The 17,240-nt window shown below is 36.9% G+C and overlaps 1 protein-coding gene across 3 annotated transcripts in view; it reads right to left on the bottom strand.

The window, feature by feature from the left end:
- The window catches only part of rtn3 (reticulon 3), a 35,414-nt gene extending 18,192 nt beyond the window's left edge, over positions 1 to 17,222 (bottom strand). The window contains exons 1-2 of one of the 3 annotated variants that reach the window (XM_065269881.2): positions 16,923 to 17,222; positions 10,613 to 10,657 (exon numbers count right to left, since the gene is read on the bottom strand). In XM_065269881.2, the coding sequence (XP_065125953.2) occupies positions 10,613 to 10,657; positions 16,923 to 17,016 (139 nt within the window). In that variant the 5' untranslated portion in view covers positions 17,017 to 17,222. The remainder of the gene's footprint in view (positions 1 to 10,612; positions 10,658 to 16,922) is intronic. The other 2 variants (XM_065269882.2, XM_065269883.2) reach the window with 2 other exon arrangements.
- Between the last annotated feature and the right edge of the window lie 18 nt (positions 17,223 to 17,240).

Genomic DNA, 17,240 nt, shown 5'->3' with positions numbered 1-17,240 from the left:
AAGCAGTCTCCTCTTATGATTCCTGAAAAAGCTCTCACAGGATGTGGATGTCATCTGCCTCTTGGTTCTTGTGGCGCCACATTAAGTTTACCCACAAGTTTAACAAACCCGTTGTATCAGCAACTGGCCTGATGAGCATAGCAGTCAAAAACGGGACGCAGGCGATCACGTACGTGAGAAATCATTTACCCCCAAAATACAGGACCCCTAATCGCAAGACACGTAAATTACCTGGCGGTTTGGTTTTCTTATCCCACGAACTGAAAGGCTTGCCAATCTTCATCATTTCGCTAAGCCAAGTCAATCTCCATTGGTCTTTTACACCTTTATCAATATCCAAAACATCGGAGCCTTTCTGCATTACAAGTTTGTCCATGCTAGCTGAAATAAAGTTTTACCTCAGCTTAACGTGATACAGCCAGAAAACGGAGTGGATCCGGTGCGTACTAGTGATTACAGAACGCTTACAGTGGAGAGAGGAACGTAATTTGGCTCCACTCCAGGCTTTGATCACATCCAACTTTAAAAAAGGTGAATACACGTCGTCTTTATTAAAAGTGAATTTAATAATTTTGCAATTGACGGAAATCCGTCTAGCGACAGAAAACTTTCATCCATGTGCCCTTGTTGTGATGCTTTCAGATTTACACAAAATAGGGACAGTTTATCTTCAGTAGGGGTGTCACGATTCTCCAAATCCTTGATTCGATTACATTTTCGATTTTTACTTTTTTTAAAGACAAAAAATATGATATGCAATTATTTATTATTATTATTATTATTATAGTTTTACATTAACAGGGACATTGCATGCTTTTCCTCGCATGGGGGTTTGTGGGCTTCACTTTACGTGAGAGAGCTTGTAGAGAGATGATTCCCTCTTGCAATAAAACCGGTGCGTCATAAGCAGCTGCACTTCTCTCTGTCTCACGTGCACGCTCTCGCATCTGTCTGAAGTCTAAACATGAACTTAAGTAGTAATCCTTACATATTTGTTCAGTTTTATGCTTTTTATGCGAGCTGAGGCAAACTATCCCTTTTGTTTAAAATATAACCCACTGCATCTTGGCGGCTCTCTAAAGGGGGTCTTACATCGAACATATATATATGCAGTATAGTCCTCACAAGCATTTAAAGTGTTTAGTGTTATAAAAATAATTAACTGTGTTTTTTAGCAGATACATCTTGTCAGCTTTATCATTTTAAAAGTAGATCACCACACAAAGAAGTCTGGACACCCCTGCTGTAGAGTGTGTCAGGCAAAAGTTCCAGCTTAGAGAGGTAACAAGACTAATCTGGCCATAACGGTTTACTTTTACTTACTTTTTTAGCAGTTTGGCTTTTCTAAGGGTCTATATAACCTGTTCTGAAATGAGTCTACTGAAATTGTTATATCGCAATACATATCGCTATCGCAAGAGGCTGCAATGTATAACGCAATATGGATTTTAGGCCATATCGCCCATCCCTAATATATATTATATATATATATATATATATATATATATATATATATATATATATATATATATATATATATAGCATGTTTCACAATTACTAGACCATAATGCCAATTTCGCGCGTGGAGTAGCAGTTAACTTATGTGCGATCTACCAGCATTGCCGTATTGGACACCCCTTCACTGTAAGCAATTGCCGTAAATTAACAGCCAATTTTCAACACTAAAATACTGTTTTCATGTTAAACAGTTTAGTACTGTAGTTAGCAATGCATTGTGGGCTGCTTAAATTGGAACAACAAGTCAACAGTAAGTTGATGTTTTAAATTACAGGACAATACAGTATTTTCTCGAAAATGCATGTTGACTGGGGAATTTGGAGCATGGTCAGAAGCAATATTAGTTTTATAAATTGAGGCTAGCCTTTTGCTTTTGGTCAATTTTCTTTAAAAAAAAAATACAGAAGTAATTTGTCATTAACCCCTGGATGGAATTTCGGGAACCATTATTTGGATTGGAGATTTTCCAGAAGAGGACGTACAATTTAGATGACGTGCTGCACATTCTCAAGTGTTCTTCATCAAATTCATCGGGTCTTGCAAACGGTAATTCAAATCTTATTCATATTGCCAAAAATACTTGATATCAACTGATAGAAGCTCTCTTGCTAGGGATTTAAACATGTCATTGAACAGTGAGGCTTAGATTTGAATAGCCAAAACAATATTACTTTTGAGTGGTATTTTGATTAATTTTGGTAAAGTTAGCCGTAGGCTACTTCTGAATTTGAGAAACAACACTTATTAAAAAATTTACTTTAACCAAACCATAGGATTATTTGAACATCGACTATCCAAGATGGTTTTGGTGAGTTTTATTTTGTTTGTGTCGACTTTTAATGAAAATTGTTTTACAAACAGTTAACAAGAAAATAAAGCTAATTGTAGTTTGGTTAAAGTTGAATAGTCAAGGCTTTGCATTTTTCTTTTTAAACGCCAAATTGGTGTGAAAATATTGTCTTTCTGGACTCTTTGTGAATTCAATGTGTGTACTAGTTTGTGGGAGTACTACTACATATGTAAAAAGAGAGGTGTAAATATTTTTTTGGCTCAAAGGAAGCTGCATGTAAGCTACGTGTGACAACATGGAGTTAAAAAAAATAAATTGTTACCCTTTAAATTTTGAATGTCAAATCTATTTAGAAGTTTGATTGTAGGTACCTCGTTCACGTCTTGGTTACATTCCACCTAGTGTTTACTAATTATTGTCCTTTTTATAAATTTTCTTCTTAAAAATCTTATTATGGTAAGGATAATGTATTTGTTCCCTTCAGGTATCTGCCACTGCAGCTGACGTTGAGACAACTCTCAGTCTTCCTGCAAGTCCTCGCCTGATACCTGGTAATATACATTTAATTTAGAATCATTGATAGACACATTGTATATTTTATCCATTCATCTTGAGTTTACAAATGTTTACACAAGGTAACAAGTATTTCCATGTTGTTAAGTTTCAAGTGCAACAAGGCAAGTCACAATTAAGGGTTGGATGATCACCTTTAAGGGCTCTGAGGGCATCACAACAACATTTGCAATTGGACTTGCTGCTATGTTTGCAACCTACTACATTTTCAGCCTTCAGTATCAAGATGAGACAGCCTGCCCTCTGGAATTCATTCAGAGGTAAACCCCTTCAATCCCTGCCATCATTATATAGATATATACAATTAAATTAATGTGTTTGTATTTTATGCATAAAATGGAATTAGTACTGTACATTTCAAGCCTCAACACCTACACACACACACACGCACGCACGCACGCACGCACGCACGCACACACGCACACACGCACACACGCACACACGCACACACACACAGGGTATAGACTTTGTTATAATTCCATTTGATGTCATTAAAGTAATAGTCTACCCTTTTGCCATATTAAACTGTTATTACCTCAACCTAGACGAATTAATACATACCTATCTTTTTTCAATGCGTGCACTGTACAGCGTGTTGTGAATGTGTTAGCATTTAGCCTAGCCCCATTCATTCCTATGGTACCAAAAAAAAAAGTTTTATTTTGTGGCACCATACTTACTGGTATAACTCCTCATGTAACAGTCTTTAAATAAGGAAAACACGGAAGTGTTTGGTGGCTTCCCTGTTTGGTACCATAGGAATGAATGGGGCTAGGCTAAATGCTAACACATTCACAACATGTTGTACAGTGCACGCATTGAAAAAAGATAGGTATGTATTAATTTGTCTAGATTGAGGTAATAACATAGTTTAATATGGCAAAAGGGTAGACTATTCCTTTAAATCCACTCAATTTGTGCAATGACGAAAGACAAAAAAACAATTAATTGCTTTTGATTTAGGCACTTCATTGATATAAATCAAGAGAGAGGAACAAATGCCAAAATCATCAGACAAGATTGTCTCTAAGAAGAAAGGTGTGATCGTCCAGAAGTCGTCTTCTGCAGTTAAATACACACCTGGCCATGCTACTGAAGAATCTCCTTGACTTTTTAATGGAACTTCATATAGATCGGTGAGTATATAATCTTTCTCTCATTTTTTTGACAGTCTGGCATTGCCACAATTATACTGGTATTTTTAACTTTATAAGCATTAGCTTGGAGTTTATACTTTACATTCGTGATTGTTTAGTTTATTTATGAGTATGATTGTTTTTTGTTCTTTGACAGTGGCAGCGCTGGAATAATGCTGCAGAGAGGAACAGCGGCTACTAAAGTGATGATTGTCTCTTCTGGATCCACAAGAACTAAGATGTAAAAACACAAGCCTACCTCACAGGACAATTTTAAGAGGTAACCTGCAAGTCTAGCTTGCAGTGGCACATGTGCCTATACGGTTTCATCCTAAATGTTTTTTATGCTTATTATTGATACATCCTGACAAAATGTTCTACTGTACTATAATAGTTTCAAAATGGCCTTAGGTATGTTTTCAAAAAGTAAACTATAGGTTATGCCCTTCACATTTGGTTAGGATTAGGGGCAGTCTCTGACGAGCAATTTAAGAACGTACGTTTATTGCCATAGTCTAATGCAAGAAACTACTGTTTCTGTTTACTACTAGAAAGCTTTTTCAGCATTGTCCAACAGGATTTATTTTCTTTCCTTTTTTGTATTCATGTTGACATTGACATTTCTCTTTGAAATAAAGGTGTTTGATTTGGAAGTTTTTGTTGTTTATTTTGCATAATATTCACAATAATGCATATCTTAAGCAGTTGTCTTTAGCCCTGGGAATTCATTGGGCAAGTTCATGGGAGACTGATATTTTAAATATCAATGAAGAATTTTTAGAGACTAAATTTATGTTATTTAAAAAATGCTGCATATTTCTGTGATTATTTGGAAATTACAATAATATTGTTTAGGTTGTTACTTTAAACCTAAACAATATTATTTTAGTTCCTAAATAAATCACAGAAAAATGCATTTATTTTTTACTGTATTAGACTGTGAAATCATTTAACAGTGTGACTACAGAAGTATTCTGTATTTCTGGTTTACAGACTACTACCGTAAATTAATTTTACATATGAATACTGTAAAAATAACGGTATACTGCTGGCGTCTCTGCTGCCAGCTCTTTACTGTAAATTATATAAATACAGAACAATACAGTTTTTCTGGTTTACAGACTACTACCGTAAAGTCATTTTACGTATAAATACCGTAAAAATAACAGTGTACTGCTGGCGTCTCTGCTGCCAGCTCTTTACTGTTATTTTACAGGGAAATTTTTTACAGTGTTGCTTTACACAGAGTATATTTTCCTGCTGCTTGTTTGACGGCTTAAATCCGAATAATATTGTTGCATCAGTCAATAATGTTGCATCAGTCTTTTACACAAGCTCCTCTGTTTCGCTGACGCTTTCCATGTTTATTCGGCTGCAGCTCGTGGCTCTAAAGTTCGCGGGTAGATTGCGTCATCAACACGCATTATTGCGATAGTGCAATAGATTTAAAATCTCTATCGTATGGCAATTTTGTATCGTTTATATTGCATATCGTTTATATTGCCCATCCCTAATATATAATATATATATATATATATATATATATATATATATATATATATATATATATATATATATATATATATATATATATATATATATATACATACACATACATACATACATATATATATATATATATATATATATATATATATATATATACATATATATATACACATATATATATACATACATACATACATATATATATATATATATATATATATATCTCACAGATATTGCATCTAAAACTCAAAAAAATCTAAAACTCTAAAAGTAGTTAAAATTGGGTGAAAATACTGCATTGGTGGCACTTTTTTCGGTCCTCCAAAACTAGGATCCTGGAAATGCGGTCCTAAGACTGCGGTTCTCCGATTCGCTAGGTGGCACTGTCACAAAAAAGTAGGGTCCTGGAACTGCGGTCCTAAAGCTGCGGTCCTGAAACTGCTGGCTCAGGCATTGCAGACATATAATGTTGCATTACTACTGTAAAATTGATTCAGTCTTTTCACTTGTTTCGCTGAACACTGAAAATTTGTTTTAATTGCAAAACATTCGGTGCTTTCCTACAAGCTAGGATAGTTTATTAACCGAATGTAACATTATAATAGGGGTGGGAATCGCTTGGACCCTCATGAATCGATTCAGAATCGATTCTTAGGGTCCCGATTCGATTCAGAATCGATTCTTGACGTACTAATTTGCATATTTGTGACGTCATTACGTCGCATTTGCTTTCAAAGCCAGGTTAATGTTTATGCTTTTTTAGTCTCTGAACTGTCATATACTGTACTTTAATGCAACTAGGGATAAATAATGTCATTCTTATATACATACATGTCCTGTTTCTGTTGTAAGACATTAAAACCAGTAAAAATATTAATTTAACGTGACATATTAATTCTATATGTTAACCGGCATTAACTTCCATGAACGTTAAGTGTCTAATCATCATCATTATACACAGTGATTGATTGGCAGTATTACTGTATTTATATAATGCAGCGCACCCAGCGACTGAATAACAAACTATGTGCATATTTTTACAGAAGTATATTCATGTTATATCTAAACAGTCTGCGGATGGTTTAGGGCAGGGGTGTCCAATACGTCGATCGCAAAGGCAATGCCGGTAGATCGCACAACTGCTGCTCCACACGCAAAATTGTCATTATGGTCTTTTGGAGTAATTGTGAAACATCATGCAGGTCTTTTTGAGTTGCTGCGCCTTTCTTCTCAAATGTGTTTTGCCATGCCACTGCAGCTCAGTCGTCTTTAACTTCCAAAATTCACATGGATGCGCATTCTTGCCTCACGCAGTTCCTGATTCACACGCACGGTGTGTGTGAGCGAGCAAACGAGAGGGAGAGAGAGGCAGCGTAGCGCTGATTTGTATGCTTCTCTGATACTGTTTGTTTCACTAAACCGCATCTCCGCTATTTTAAGGAGTACTCGACATGTACTCAAGGATTTTTTTTAAAACTCCTCAAAAAGAATAGAGTAATGGTGACAGCCCTAAATTCAATGTAAAGATATATGCAGTATAGTCCTAGTCCTACAAGCATTTAAAGTGTTCTTTCTCTTCTGCTCTTGTAAGCTCGGCTATGCGCTCTTGCAGGGCGCGCTCTCTTAAGTTGTCCGTGTGCATCACCGCTCCCCCAGTTGAGTTCCGCCGTTTGGTTCTGATAACGTGACGTTATTTTGTAAACTAACATTTAAGAATCGATTCTTGACATTTGTGAATCGATTCAGAATCGGCCCACATCCGAATCGCGATTCATCTAAGAATCGATTTTTTTGCCCACCCCTACATTATAAATACATAATGATTTTACCTTTTAATAATGACAATAGTGAATAAAGAGCTACCCAGCTTTACAGGAACACTAGCTAAGTTTCTGTTGACACATTTTGCCTCAATCGAAATGAAATGATAAATCTGATCATAGTGTTTACATGAACACTAAACAATATGCATATGCGACCTGCGTAGGACAACAGCCACACACAGTGAGGATCTCACAATGGAATGCTTTGATTTGAGGCAGATTTGAAAGACTGTTGGAGACTTATTCTCGAGGACATTAAAACAAGTTGCCAAGGAAGTGAAAAAGTGTTTTGAAACGACAATGCAACAGGATAAACAACAAGACCAAAGTCAATACTGGAGTAACGTCAGTTTTCAGCTAGCTTTTCCACGGGTAATGCAGCATATTCGTTTAAATCTATACAGTCGATTTTGTAAACTCGAAGTTTTTTAGTTCCTTGGCTAACTGTAGCATGGTTATGCATAACACTACGTCTTGTTAATGTAAACGCACTTGTGATTAAATGTGTTCGAACAGCCATACACCGTCTCTCCGCTCATTTATGTACAGTAATCTAAGGGTACTGAGATCAATGTTATACATCTTTTCTGACCTCTAGCGCAGCTATTTTTAGGCTTTCATTGATAAAACTAAAGCGGCCGATCTGCACGTCTTTCATTAGTTTCATTTTACAAGCGTACGAAAGTTGTGCAATCTTATTTCAGCAATTGCGCTGAAATATCAGAGAAAGCTCTTACATATACACGGACAGCGTAGCTTGTGGACTCTAACATGATATTAGTTTGCGTCTATTTAAACATGTCATTACTCCCGCTCATTTTTAAATGACAGGAGAGGGACTTGTCCACAGACCAACCTCTCAGTAATCTGGAGAGAAGGAGACGAAAGTGGACAAGAGAGACTGGATTTAAATACCAGGTGTAAATGTCAGGGTTAACATAAAGGACTGCCCGGTGGCCCGGGGCAAGCATGAGAGACGTTTGGGCCAGTAAAACGTAATGTCACCTGCCCCATCGGGCCAGGGCTTCACCCTAAGTCACTAGAATAAATTTTCATCAATGAATATTATTTACCATCTTGGAAGCAGACATTTACTTGGGTAAAACACAACGAAAGAAACGATGCAATATTTTGCACAGTTGGCTGCCAGTTTACAGGCCTTTTTCATTGGAACATGTCTGTTGTGTATGTATACAATTATTTTTGACTTTTGAATTATTATTTTTTAATATGTGACACTGACTTTTTTATTAGGGCCAGTAAAAATTTTGTTGGCTAGAAAGTAATATTCAGTTTGTTTGTCATATAGAATTTCACCGCTAGATGGAAGTAGATCCTACACAGTGTAGCTTTAAGATTTAAAACATGGTATATACTTTTCTGAGCCACCTCAATTTAAAGACACTTCTAATGCTTCATTTAATACTTTAATAAAGAGTTTTATGTTATTTTTATGCTGATATATTTTTGGTAGTGCTAGGAGATGTGAATTTGCACTGCAGTGGGTCTGACTGCACTGAGAAGTGGCAGAAGCTTTATATGTTAATATAGAGAGGGATTGTAATATGTTGCACATGTTGCCTGCCAAATAAATAAATAGTTGTGAAATCATGATACTTTTATTTTTAAAATCTGTAATATAATACTTAAATAATACTTTGTTTTTAAAAACAGATGAAAATTGTGAAACATAATAAATATTTATCTCTTTAAAGACTGTGATCGGTATCAGACAATACTGCTTACAGTGATCAGCACCCAAATATGCCGATTTGAGCACCCATATACAGAATTTTTATAAACATCAAGTTTAATTACGCAGCCCTAGAGAGAAACTTATTGAATTGAAAAAAGAGCTTAATGCCCCTAGACGTCTTTGGTGAAGTGCTATTGGTGTGGCACCACAACCCATACATGTAAGAGACAGCAAGGCAGCTCATTATGTTTTTATACAGAGCTGTAGATGCTCTAAACAATTTTCAGTGTAAGGTGAGGGACATCTTATGTCTCTCAATTCTACTAACAATAATCAAAATCCAAAATGCAAATAGACAGCAAAAATAAACATACAAAATAAATAAACAAAACAGAGACTAAGACTTTGAATGCCCTCTTACTTTATGGTAAGAGACAACATGCAAATTTTTTGAAAAGCAGGTGAAGAGTTGGTAGCAGCAGCCATGGGGTATAACCTCAAGCAGGCATCCTGTTACTTGATCTCTCCCCAGTGTCACTCTACCTCTAGGATGTGTTAGGGTTGTAAGCTCCAAACATGGCTTGTTCTGGGGTGGGGGTAAGAACATCAAGGACAAGAATCCTCAGGGACACCAACGTGATCCATTTTTAGAATTCCACTCTCACAAAGTGAACTTGAACTTTTCTGCTATCTTAAAATAAGGTGGCAATCTTGGGATTAAGCTGGACTGACAGTAATGTTGACCTAAATCATGTTAGCAGTTAGTATAGAGTGCAGATGATTGAATTTCTAGCATCTGTGGGGACTTAGATTTTCTAATTTTAAATGCAAACCACATCAGAAGTGGGGTGTAGATAAAATGAAATTGAAAACTAGCTAAATTCTGTTTAAAGGGCCTATATGGGGCAGGTCAATGATGAAAGCTGATGGTACAGTTTAACATTTTAAAACTATATAAGCATATATCTTACATTATGACAGTTGCCTGGTTCACAACATATTTAATAAAGCATCAGAAGATCAGCAAACATGCATGATCTATTTTCAAAAGTGTGCATTCAATATTTCCAAGCAAAGGTCAAAGGCCTGCATTCAGAAACTGTTGAATGTAGGTGGAACTTGGCTGTTAATTCCAACATGCATGATTGTGTAAGGGCAGTTAAACTGCAAATACATAGTTAAGTGGCATGTAGGTGTATAAAGTATATGGAGAAATATATTTTTAATAAGATAAGAGTACATATTTTTTAATATTTTCTATTCTAGATGATAGCACTTGATGATTTCACACAATCAGACTGGCTTCTAGATTCAGAAAGAATCATTCAAAATAATTAATTTGGTTTCCCTTAAAGAACTAGTAGCTTCTTTTCATGTACTGCTAATGGAGCTCCACTTAAAGCATCTAGCCTGGTTTAGAGGAGAGGGTCACTGGCGAGAGGGATGGAGAGCATCATAGCAACAGCTCAGCGGGATATAGCATAATTACTAGAACAGAGATGACAGAAGAGGATGGAGAAAAGAGGTAGAGAAGCAGCCTAGCATCGTAAGAGAACTATACACTTGCCTTGAGGAGACTGAATGAGAGATACAGGCGAAGAAATAAAGGAATCTGAAAAAATAAGAGGAAGAAAAAAAGAAGAAAAAAAGTCTCAGTATCTTTCTTACACTCTACATTTGTAAGGGGAAAGTGTTAGTGAAATGCCCAGCGAAGCATCTTTTCCAAGTGTCTAGAAATAAGTAAGAGAAGCAGCAGCTAACACTTAATTACCAGCTCTTCGTCCATTTTCTTATATAACACTGTATGTGATTTGAGAAGTTATCCAAGTTACCTTGCAATAACTTAGCTAAGCTGCAATTTGGTTAGTTGACAAAATAAAAAATTTTAACTTTAAGGGCAAAAAAAGATGGAACCATAAGGGACCAATCACACCAAAAGCGTTTACGGCAGTTGCAGGCACCTTTTTTGAATGATATTCTATGTGCAGGGAGCGTTTGCACGCTGTTTATGTGCGCTGAGCGCCTTGCGGTTTTTGCCGCCGGCTGCAGCACTCGCCTTCGAAGGAGCATTGAGAGCGGAGAAGTGCCCGACGTCATTCGCGTCTTTCCATTGTCCAATCGAATGAGAGGAGAGGTGGGCCTTAAAAGGCAGTGCGTCGCGCCTTGCATTTCCAAGCGTTAAAAGTGCGATTGGTGTGATTAGCCCTGAATACAGTAAAAGATACTTGGATAGATTGCAACCCAATGCCCTAATGTTGATCAAATTAAAGGGTAACTTCACCGAATTGCATAAAGCTTTGTATAATTAGAACCAGAGTCATGTTTTTGAATGGTCATGCATAATTTTTTCAGTTGCCGCTGAGACAGGAGAAATACAGATTTTAGGGTTGCACTTCCTTCTTTCAATGATGTAAAAATCATAATTTTGCATCATTGAAAGAAGGAAGTCCAATATCGTTGCTGAGGGAGTGAGACTACAAACACCCCTTTTCTCGGTCAAACAGGCACCAAATTCTAAATGTATGTTACATTTTGACTACAAATATGACACACTTTCATTAAATATTAATATTTCTACAGGTGAAATGCTCCTTTAAAAGAAATATCTTGGACATTACACACTACAAACTGAAAATATTCAACCGTGTGTCCCATTAAAAATGCCTGTCTGAAATCGATTCTGAATTGCAAGGCTGCGATTCTTTGTTTCATGCACAGCTTGTGCGTGTACTACTTCATTTGGTCAGTAGGAAGTAACCTATCAATCTAAAATCATAACGAGTCGGCGTCGTTTATAATGTGCATTTAAAAAAGCAACACTCGTTAAACAAAATCATTTAAAATATTCTTTATTATCATGAAAATACCTGAAACAATTGGAAGAACAGTGATATAAATATTCCTGTAGAAATTTCCTGGAATAGCATTCGTAATGCTACTTCTTCTGTGGCACAAAGGGAGTTTCTGCACGGGAGAGGCCCCTGGCGTTCGGATGTGCCTGGATTTCACCGTAATTTATTCAAATTCATTCATTGAGAAAACGCGCATTTGCACGGTTAATCGTTACACACCAACTAGTACATACAGAGGCTCCCTTAATAACATAGCTGCATAGTAAATAATACATACAAAGTCAAAATAATTTTTTTATTGATCTCTTCCATACTTTCCAATATCTAAACCCAACAAGCTCTCACAGGGTGCACCATTGGTGTGCGTCATGTAACCTCTTTAAAGGAGTAGTCCACTTTATAGATGGGGCCCATTGACTTTCCATAGTATTTTTTTTCTACCATAAAAAGTCACTGGACCCCATTTCTAAAGTGGACTACTCCTTTAAGCCAAACACCATTTTCATCCACGTTAAAGAGAGATTTGAAAGCAAAAAATTATCATTCCTCCAAATCCCTTCCAACAGTTTAGTCAAGCATAAGGCAACACTAGGTCATTCAAAGAAGACATGGTTTCAGCATCTCAACAAGAACAGGGTGTGCCAAAAGCGAAAGTGATGAGAACAATATTATGAGAACAGGTTGATCTAGTAATATACAGGCCCTCGACAGGGCAAGCTCAACTAATCACAAATTAGGGCTGTAACCCTGCTGCACAGCATTCCTTGGCCAAACCACACCCAAAGTCTTTTCAATAAACAACACACCTTGCACCATGATTCAGACACCAAAGATCTGACAAATCCACACACCCAAATACAGCTTAATGGGACTAAAAGTATCACAATTATGACCTTTGTATGTTAAGCTGACAAACACTCAACGAGAAAATAAGGTCAAGTATATCAAGGATCTGATGCTTTTTTTCTGTTAGTGGGGCTGTCTTGGCCTATGACACTGGAAAAGCCTGTGTGATAACTGTCAGGCCAGTATTATCAACTGCATTCCTGGGGGGCTGAATCATGGCACCAAGAGCTCAAGAGAGAAACTGATCTGACAAAGCACAAAACAGTATTAAAGTGATCTAGCTGATAAGGAATAATTAGAGGTAACATAGATTTTTTTTATAAGAATATGGCATTAAAGGTCTGATGTGAACAGGAACAGATAATAAAATGTACAAAACATCCCTATACAAAATATATTTGACTTTAATAATGAACAGAATAACAAACCGTAAAACATGTCAATTCTGTGTTAAACCACAAAATACCCCAGGCCAGGGAGAAGTAGCAGATACACAAAACAAAATGAACAATTTTAACACCATTTTACCATTTCTACAGTTTAAAATGAGCAGTAAATCAACAGATCAGAGCAAAGGCGTCCAACATGGTGACAGCTCACAAGCACCAGGTTGCCCTCAAGGAGTCTGTGAGTTGCCTGCCAAAGCACATTCTATTAAGTCTCAATTTTAATATTTATTTATTACATTTTTTTTTATATTATATTGGCTTCTTTTATGCATGTTAACATTTTAAACAACAATAAAACATATCAACAAGTAAAAAAAAGAAAAATCAAATCAAAAAGTTAAACAAAAATATTTGAGTAGAAGAGCCCTCCAGATTGTTTTATCCATTGTGGAAGCCCTTGCTCACAAAAAGGTTGAAGACCCCTGCACTAGAGCATAGGTCTCCAACCCTGTTTCTGGAAGGCACCTGTACGGCAGATTTCAGTTCCAATCAAACACACCTGAACCTGCTAATCAAGTTGTTCAGGGCTACCTAAAAATTATAGGCAGGTGTGTTGGAGTAGGTTTGGAACTAAAATATATAGGAAAGGTGCCCTCCAATTATTGTAATTAAGGCTTAAAATATGAAAAACAAAAAGATTATATTAGGAAAACGCCATAGTAGTGTGTGAATTTGTAGTTCTAAATGCAGGTTCGGGAGGAGCCAAAACATTCAAGCCTGTCAATCATCATAGTGAGCATAATACAGTATAAGTCAGCCTCCAGGCCTCTATATCCAGCTTCCCTCCTCCACTGCTCTCCTTCTTCTTTTGTGCTAGGGGTGCACTGAAATTTCAGCCGCCAAATTTTTTTTGGCCGAAATAAAAAAACATTGAGCAACACTCCCTACTCCCCCAGAAGTATGCACTCTGTACTTCCGAGCCCGGGCGCACTTTCATCATTAGAATGCGATTGTTTCGAACAAAGCAGTAAGTAAAGCGCTCTCTTAACACTGTAGCCCTTCGTAATGTTAAGTCTGTTTTTATTTGGATTAGGTTGGTGTGCTAGCCCTTTCACATGCCATTATATTGCTTAGTTCAGTGGTTCTCAAACTTTTTACACCAATTACCTCCTTTAGAAAATATTGGGCTCTCCAAGTACCACCATTATGTTCAACGTTAAAATCCAGAAGTGTAGTAGGCCTAACTATTTAGAGCTATGCATAGTTCAAAAACAAAGATTTATTTCTAATAAGAATATTTCTGTCTGTATTTTGCTAAAGCTAAATAGGGTGTGTGTTTACGGTTGAGTTTTGGTTAAGTTCTACTGCTGTTTTTGGACTGTTGTTTTGCACAGCAATTTACAATGCAAGTAAGGAATAATAATGCACACATCAGGTGACAGTCTTTGTTATTAATGGTCTACGTCGTTTCCAACTGTATTTGATTCTTTGGAAAACAGCATAAGTGAGTTGTGCAGATGACTCATAAACATGGAGAATATATCAGGTCAACTGACTGCTCGCAAAGACCCAACCCCCTTAGTTATTGTCGCTATGTCCGACAAGATACGCCGCTCTTACGCCCCACCATGTTCTCACGCAGTGAAAAATACATCACGGAGCAGACAGGACACTGACAACGCGCCGACACACAGAACAGACCAGGTTACTTTATTAAACATTTTAAACAAAGTCTCACCTTTCAAATGATCTCTTCCTTCTAGTTAATTTATAGCATCAAATAAAAATGAATGACCATAGGTTCGCTCTCTCTGAAGGTTCAGAGCTCCCTTCGAAGGACAGCAAGCCAAGTTTGTTTATCATAGTCAATAAGATTGAATCAGCAGGCGAACTAGTGAATCCCCTTTTAAATGTAAACTTCTACACATGAACACAATTTACAATGTAAAATGAATACCCTATTTTATTGCCTATTTTAGCAATAATAATTGAAAAATCGAATTGAGTAAATATTTAAGATTTTATCCGATCAGTCGCTAAAAAAACAATCACACAATTAATCAATTATGAAAATAATCGTTAGTTGCAGACCTAATTTGAATCCGTTTTACTTACCGCCTGCGATTTATGACCCGGTTGTTTCGTCACTGGGACTGCCCCGTTTCAACGAAATCAGTGTTAAACAAACACACTTGGACAACTCTGTTTCTACCTGAGATAAGTAATCTACACCAATTGTTCTTTAAGAACCTGAACATGCAACCTTTACAAATAGTTGATTTCGTGTCAGCTCTCTGTTGGTGCGTGCGCTATTCCGGGCAAAATGTCAATTTTAGCAATTTTAAACAGATTCAGTACTCAAAAAAAACCTTCCTGAAACTTGTATAAAACCATGCAGCACAAAAACGCACCTTCGTATGTCCAAAATGGTTCTTTGAACCTTTTCCCATGATTAGCATGAGGAATCCAAATCATTACCTGCCACACTTCATGCATGTGGCAGATGCTTTTATCCTAATCAACAAAAAGTAGGTGTGTCCTTGGGGATGTTTGATATTGTATGTTATTAGGATCTGCTTTTGAAATAGTTGAAATAGTGCCGTTTTACTACTTAACAGAGTTTTGTTGTTGTTGTTGAGTTAAAATGTTGATGTTTCTTTACAAACATCTACTATATTTTGTAACATTATTATGTATAACATAATGGTTCATCCTTTAACAATGGCACGATGCAGACATCCCAGACTGTGTGTCCAACATTGTAAATTTGACAAACTGGTCCAATATGTTACATTGACAGTAACATGGTCTTGTAATAGCCATGTCTCTATTCTCCAGCACAACTCAGATCTAATCTGCCCTATACCCAGGGTCAAAGGGAGAACCTCCGAAAGACTCTTTGGACATATGAATAATGAAATACTAGTCTATATATAAGCAAGATTAACATTAGATTGGCAAAAACGTCTTGTGTTATGTCAGCTTTAATCGATTGCAAACGGTGCTGATACATTCGCCATGACAGCACAAAATCACCCTCGTCAACAAAATCATGTTTTTTATGTTGAAAAATCTAGTTAAACATAAAGCATGTAAATTCACAGGACGACAGTAGAACGGGGATTAACTCAACGGCTGTGTGTTCTTATGACGTGGGGTTTATTTACCTTTTCTAAAGCCTTGTGACGAAAAATAAAGTAAGTTACAGCGCAATAGAAGTAATCTACGCTGCTATATGCGTACACAAATTGGTTGAACATACTGGGAAAGCTCTACTATGTCGAGTCATGTTGCTGAACCCCCTGGGAATCCCTTCATTTATACCGTCCTCCCGTTTCGAATGCATCTGCACTGCAGAGTATCAGCTGATCAGGAACATGTGCCCAATTCAGAACGGACTCAAATAGGTATTGTGAGTCCCAATAGTATTTAACGTCTTGGAACAATAAACATCAGTTCTAGGCGGGGTATGAGTACAAGTTCATTCTGAGCACCATATTGGACAGACGATATCAACACAGAACAACAATGTATACTGAGCAATAATATTATTACAACGCCCATGAAAAACAGGCGATCTGAAGTAACGTTATAGTGTTACGTCAACTGTAGCAGGAATATTCCTGTCATTTAAAGAACTAAACGTTTATTCACACTGATTTGAATTATTTTATAACACTGAGCAACGTAACAAATCCCATTCTATTAATTTAATGAATGATCATGGCGAACTTCGCTTTAAAATAGTAAGTATAAATTCAGGGATAGAGAATATTTCAGGTTCTCTTACCGGAAGACTTCGAGTCTTTGGACGTTGCAGAGTGTCCATCATTTAGGCCGTGTGACGACGAAATCTGAGAAGACTGAGTCATTGGATCGGACATTTTTCGTGTTATTTTAGCGTATCAGTAGTAAAGAAAGTAGCTTGAAGTAACGGCTGCTGATTTATACTTTGAATGCTCCCGATTCAACGAATATTTCCCAATACAGCAGCGGCGTCACCAAGAGAGACTGTGCATAAGCACATTAGGTGAACCTGCCTGAATGTTGCAGTGGATGGGGGCGGTGGAAAAGAAATAGGGCGGATACGAGAGAGAGAGAGAGAGAG

This window comes from Paramisgurnus dabryanus, chromosome 2, assembly GCF_030506205.2.
Source record: "Paramisgurnus dabryanus chromosome 2, PD_genome_1.1, whole genome shotgun sequence".
NCBI lineage: Eukaryota > Metazoa > Chordata > Actinopteri > Cypriniformes > Cobitidae > Paramisgurnus > Paramisgurnus dabryanus.
Note: the sequence above shows the minus strand (reverse complement) of the source record. Positions and strands in the feature narration are given on the sequence as shown.